The 6,000-nt window shown below is 48.5% G+C and overlaps 1 protein-coding gene across 1 annotated transcript; it reads left to right on the forward strand.

Annotated features, from left to right (window-relative positions):
• Window positions 1-348: 348 nt before the first annotated feature.
• LOC123061799 (GDSL esterase/lipase At5g45910) lies at window positions 349-3,478 on the forward strand. The gene is made up of 5 exons (XM_044485066.1): window positions 349-883; window positions 1,002-1,217; window positions 1,309-1,460; window positions 1,542-1,815; window positions 2,966-3,478. The coding sequence occupies exons 1-5, from the start codon at window positions 364-366 to the stop codon at window positions 3,199-3,201; spliced, it is 1,398 nt and encodes a 465-aa protein (XP_044341001.1). The 5' UTR covers window positions 349-363; the 3' UTR covers window positions 3,202-3,478.
• Window positions 3,479-6,000: the final 2,522 nt, after the last annotated feature.

The raw sequence follows: 6,000 nt of genomic DNA on the forward strand, positions 1-6,000 counted from the left end.
CTGGTGGGACCTCTCATCCTTAATCTTCTCCAACCATAACTCTTCCGTGCGTCCGTAACCGAAATTCTGCGGAAATACGTCCGTAAGTCTAGCATCTCTGGGTCTTTGGCGCTGGCTGGCTGCTGACTTCCCACCTACCGTTGCATGCGAGAGATTAGGAGGATCCATTTCTTTTCTGATCCCATGTTATGTCACCGTGCATCGCGGGCGGTAGAGAAAGGTATTATCCACCTAACCTAATATTCCGTACCAAACCCAGCCCGATTTGTATTTGACCCATTTGGTGCCACCAGCTTCTATTTTTCTCCTCTTTCTCTCTTTCGGAACGGGAACGGAACACGATTGGTTCGTGGTTGGTGGGTGATGGCGCACTGTCATTTTCCTGCTGGTGTGGTTTTAAAATTCGGCAACCGGGGAAAGCGCCACACGAGCAGCCGCCACCGGCCGCGCCAGCAGGCAGCACCGCGTCCCCCTCCCTCTCCTACAAACAGCGACGACCGAGCGAGCGGTTCGACCCACCACCTCGTCTTCCGTCTCCCGCTTCTCTTCCTCCTCTCGCCCGCCCCGCGTGGAACCGAGCGACCCACAGACACCCAAGGAGCGGCCGGCATGGGGAGAAGGGAGGCGCTCGCGGTTCTCCTCGCGGTCGTAGTCCTCGCGGCGTCGGCGGCCGGGGAGGCGGGCGCGGCCAAGGCCAAGGGGAAGGCCAAGGGGAAGTACCGGGCGCTGTTCAACTTCGGGGACTCGCTGGCCGACGCCGGCAACCTCATCGCCAACGGCGTGCCGGACATCCTCGCCACCGCCAGGCTGCCCTACGGCCAGACCTACTTCGGCAAGCCCACCGGCCGCTGCTCCGACGGCCGCCTCGTCATCGACCACCTGGGTGAGTTGACTGACTGACTGCCGTGTTTGATTTTGGTTTGGCTGCTTGCTTCCTCTGCCTCCGAGATTCGGTGGGTCCTGTCCTGACGCGCTTGCTCGATCGGCCACCGCAACTGCAGCGCAGGAATTCGGGCTGCCCCTGCTGCCGCCGTCCAAGGCCAATCGCTCCGACTTGAGTCACGGCGCCAACTTCGCCATCACCGGCGCCACCGCGCTCGACACGCCCTACTTCGAGGCCAGGGGCCTCGGCGCCGTCGTCTGGAACTCCGGCGCCCTCATGACCCAAATCCAGTGGTTCCGTGACCTCAAGCCTTTCTTCTGCAACGGCACCAAGGGTAAACAAACGTCAAAAGCAATCGCGCCTTTGCAGCCATATACGTGCTGGATTGTGATCAACTAATTGGTGATTTGGGAATGTTTCTGCAGAGGAATGCAAGGAGTTCTATGCCAACTCGCTGTTCGTCGTCGGCGAGTTCGGTGGGAACGACTACAACGCGCCCCTGTTCGCCGGGAAGGGCCTCTCAGAGGCGTACAAGTTCATGCCGGATGTCATCCAGGGCATCTCCGATGGCGTCGAGGTAGCCATTGCTTCTTCCTTGTTACTCACATATCTGTTTCCTCGCTGTCAACCACGATTCCTCATGTACGGCATGGTGCAGGAATTGATCGCCGAGGGGGCAGTGGATCTCATCGTGCCAGGGGTGATGCCCACTGGGTGCTTCCCCGTGTACCTGAACATGCTCGACATGCCAGCCCACGAGTATGGCGCCCGGAGCGGGTGCATCCGTCAGTACAACACCTTCTCATGGGTGCACAATGCACACCTCAAGAGAGCACTCGAGAAGCTCCGGCCCAAGCACCCCAATGTGCGGATCATATATGGCGACTACTACACGCCAGTTGTCCAGTTCATGCTCCAGCCTGAGAAGTTTGGTTAGTTCTCAAACACCTCGACTTTTGCCATAGCTAACTCACGAAGCATCAGAATTTAGTGATTTACAAATTGTTCCGGTTGTAGTATGCATATGTTGTTGCTGATGTGCTACTAATTACTGTAGATGGATCTTAATTACTAGTGTGCATGTGCTTATTTTTGTCTGGTGTAAAGTCAACTGTTAGGCAGTCAGCGATTTCCTTCCGTTCGCCTTGAAAGGAACACAATACTATAAATAATTAGACAGTTCAGATCTGGGCAGAGAGCAAGAGATGCTTTCGCCTGGATTGGAGCACATAGCATATAATACAAAAATGGCCAACACAACTTGCAGCCAGAATATCAACTCAAGCACCTTCACCCATGTTCAGAGTATATTAGAAGCAAAGGTTGCTAATCCGATGCTCTAGGATCATTTATCTAGTCTGTAAAGGGGAAGTACTAGCTATCACTTCAATTAGTACTTCAAAGCTCGTCCAATTGATAGCTGTCTTGTTTAGTGGTCATGTGGGGCTAATAGTTGGGATGGTTAGATCATCTACTCCAATGAGAACTTACACAACCTGCCCGTACTCCCACCTAGGCTAAAGGACTCACGTTTTTTGCATTTAGTGTTCTAGTACAGTAAAATGCTGGCGTATGAGTTGTACAGGTTACTGTAATATCCTTATAACCTTAACTCAAAACGCATATGTACTCCATGAACTGTAAACACGTGTTTTTTTTGTATCAGAAAATCACTTCCTTTTTATTGTGTATACTTCTCCCAATGTATGCCTTCACCTATTGGCAATTAACCTTCGTTATGATTTATGCTTGTATCTTTCACTTACTAGTTTTCTCTTTTCGAAGAAGATCTTCATTAGTTTAGAGTACTGGATGGTAGCGCATTTTGTCAATACATGACTACATGTCCCTGCCATATCTAGATCCCATGTACTCGTCCTCTAGAGTTTCCATTTCAGTGTTGCCTTGTAACAGAAAGTACACCCTGTACTTTCTCAGGGCATGCATGCCTTTGCCAACCTGATCTTGCTGGCAGGGATGATGTTTCTGTCTCAACTACTAAATCGGAAGTATGCGGATGCTTTATTGTTTGATGAGAATGGCACAATGCAGGGGCCTAACCATTTCCTCTTTATAATTCAGGATTCTACAAGCAGTTACCTAGGGCATGCTGTGGGGCTCCTGGGTCCGTTGCCAAAGCCGCTTACAACTTCAACGTGACAGCCAAATGCGGGGAGCCTGGTGCCACCGCTTGTGCTGACCCAACCACCCACTGGAGCTGGGACGGTATTCACTTGACGGAGGCTGCTTATGGGCATATCGCCAGGGGCTGGCTATATGGCCCTTTTGCAGACCAACCGATTGTTCAGTCCTCGTGAGCATTCCACCTCTGCTGTTGCACGTGTAGAGCGTCTGAGAATAGCACACTAAACTGGACAAGGGAAAGTAGTTCTTCCATATAGTCCCAATGGTTCATACGTGTATATTTTCATTTGATTGAATTCATTGCAAGTGGGGTACAAAGGTGAAATAGGGGATACCAAAACCATGATTTGTTTTATCTGCGAGGTGGTATAAATGTAAAATGTAATGAACATCACGATTACCAATCAATATTGCCTCTGCGAAATATGATACTGATAGAATTTTGGAGTACTTCTGGCTTTCTCATGTGTGCATTCTTGCATACAAACTAGCATCAATCTTGTGCTTTGCTGCGACGAGATGTTTCTCTCATGTTAATTGTTATGAATTATTAAGGAAAATGGTCCGGTTAACATTGTTCATTTGTTTCGCAAAAAAACATTATTCATTTGTTATGTAGTACTATGGTTTTGAAGAATGTTACAGTATGTTACCAGGATTACGTGATCACGCTCTATCTCCTTCTCAAGCTCCAAAGCACGTTTCCTATATAGCAGCTCCACACTCTTTGGATCCCGAAGGAAAATGAACTACGAAAGAACACGACGTGTTCATTCTTCTCTGCTGCGGTCATTATTTCTCGGACGCCACAGAGCCGTTCTCCTATTGATGAGGTGAAGATCATGCTCAAGAGTGAGTTTGAGATGAAGTATTTGGGTATGGACATCCGCCTTGACAGGTCTTTAGGTAGGCTTCATCTCTCACTTTTTTTTGGGAAAAAGAGGATAGACCCCGGCCTCTGCATTTAAACGATGCATGCGGCCATTTTATTAATTATTTACGGAGGCCATACAAAGTAATACATCAGTCAGCCTAAAGCCACCATCTAGGCAACACCCGTTGCTACTCCTATCCCATTGATGAAGGTGTGCCGAATATCCAGGTCTAATATCAAACGGACATCGCACCAAACCCTAACATCTAAACCTGGATGCCCCAGCCCATCCACACACCGAGACTGGGTCCATACCGGACCGATGCACTCTCAAAGACTGCCGCCGCCATCTTCCACCGGTCCATCTCCAGAGCAGAAACTGACCCATCGACCTTTCCTGGCCCGCCGTCGACGCCACCACGACGCCAGACAACTCCATCATCATGCACGTCCATCCACACACGCCCGTCGACGAACCTCCACAGCACCATGCCACCGGGATCCGCCGTCGGCCTTGCGATGGATGCGGCACCGTTCTTCCGCTTGTCCTGCCCAACTAGCACTTGCTCCAAAACAATGCCCTCGGGAGGGACAACGACATCAAAGGTACCATCATCGTCCGATCCGGTAGATCCGGATCTAGGGTTTTCCCTGGAGTATCACGAGTGGGGTGCCACGACCTGCAACAACGATGCCTCGAGAAGGGAACGACGTCATAGATGCCGCCATCGTCCTCCATGACCGAAGTCGGCGCGATTTTCACCGGAAGTTGCGTCCCCCAACCTCGCAGCTGGATGGAACCGAACGGAGCCTCGCCGTGGCGACGAGGGCCGCCATCGGCACGCCGGCAAGGAAATATGCCCTAGAGGCAATACTAAAGTTGTTATTTCCTTATATCATGATAAATGTTTATTATTCATGCTAGAATTGTATTAACCGAAAACTTGATACATGTGTGGATACATAGACAAAACATCGTGTCCCTAGTAAGTCTCTACTAGACTAGCTTGTTAATCAAAGATGGTTAAGTTTCCTAACCATAGACATGTGTTGTCATTTGATGAACGGGATCACATCATTAGGAGAATGATGTGATGGACAAGACCCATCCATTAGCTTAGCATATTGATCGTTCAGTTCTATTGCTATTGCTTTCTTCATGTCAAATATATATTCCTTCGACTATGAGATTATGCAACTTCCGGATACCAGAGGAATACCTTGTGTGCTATCAAACGTCACAACGTAACTGGGTGATTATAAAGATGCTCTATAGGTATCTCCAAAGATGTTTGTTGGGTTGGCATAGATCGAGATTGGGATTTTTCACTCCGAGTATCGGAAAGGTATCTCTGGACCCACTCGGTAATACACATCATAATAAGCCTTGCAAGCAAAGTGACTAATGAGTTAGTTGCGGGATGATGTATTACGGAACGATTAAAGAGACTTGCCGGTAATGATATTGAACTAGGTATGAAGATACCGACGATCGAATCTCGGGCAAGTAACATACCGCTATTTCAACTGCTATAACTGCTATGATTCTAGAATATGTGATTCAATGGAAAACTCATATGCACGTGTGAGATGATTAACAGTAAAATAAAGGTTCCCGGTCTTGCCTCTAAGACTGGATCAAGTGTTGTTGGCCATCATGTTTTCTGGATCTCAGGATATCGTTAAGTGTAATGATAGTCCTGAAACAACATTCAGAATATGACGTTAGAAGAACAATCATATTGAATCAACCCAATCTTGTTTTGTTATACTTTGAGATAATATCGTTTGTAACCAATTGTTATAACACGGAGTGTTAGCATGTGTTTTAGTTCCTCAGACTATGAGAGTATCTTAGTCACTTCCTACCGTACGGTGGACTTTGGGGGTTGCTCAAACGTCATCTGTAACTAGGTGATCATAACGACAACTTACTGGTACATTGAGAAGTTTGACAAGGGACTGGATAGCTCGAGAGTCGGATTTGGTCCTATGATGACGGAGAGATATTCTTAGGGCCCTCTCGGTGTGATGGCATCCATCATTGTCTCGCCAGACACAGGTGATTATGTCACGGGGGATGCCAGAACATTTCAAC

This window comes from Triticum aestivum, chromosome 3A, assembly GCF_018294505.1.
Source record: "Triticum aestivum cultivar Chinese Spring chromosome 3A, IWGSC CS RefSeq v2.1, whole genome shotgun sequence".
NCBI classification, from domain to species: domain Eukaryota; kingdom Viridiplantae; phylum Streptophyta; class Magnoliopsida; order Poales; family Poaceae; genus Triticum; species Triticum aestivum.

Bases quoted from the DNA above. Each gene is read 5' to 3' on its own strand.
- LOC123061799 (XM_044485066.1), top strand. From the start codon at position 364: ATGGCGCACTGTCATTTTCCTGCTGGTGTGGTTTTAAAATTCGGCAAC. The intron at 1,461-1,541 runs GTAGCCATTGCT...GGCATGGTGCAG, and splicing joins GCATCTCCGATGGCGTCGAG to GAATTGATCGCCGAGGGGGC. The intron at 1,816-2,965 runs GTTAGTTCTCAA...TTTATAATTCAG, and splicing joins GCTCCAGCCTGAGAAGTTTG to GATTCTACAAGCAGTTACCT.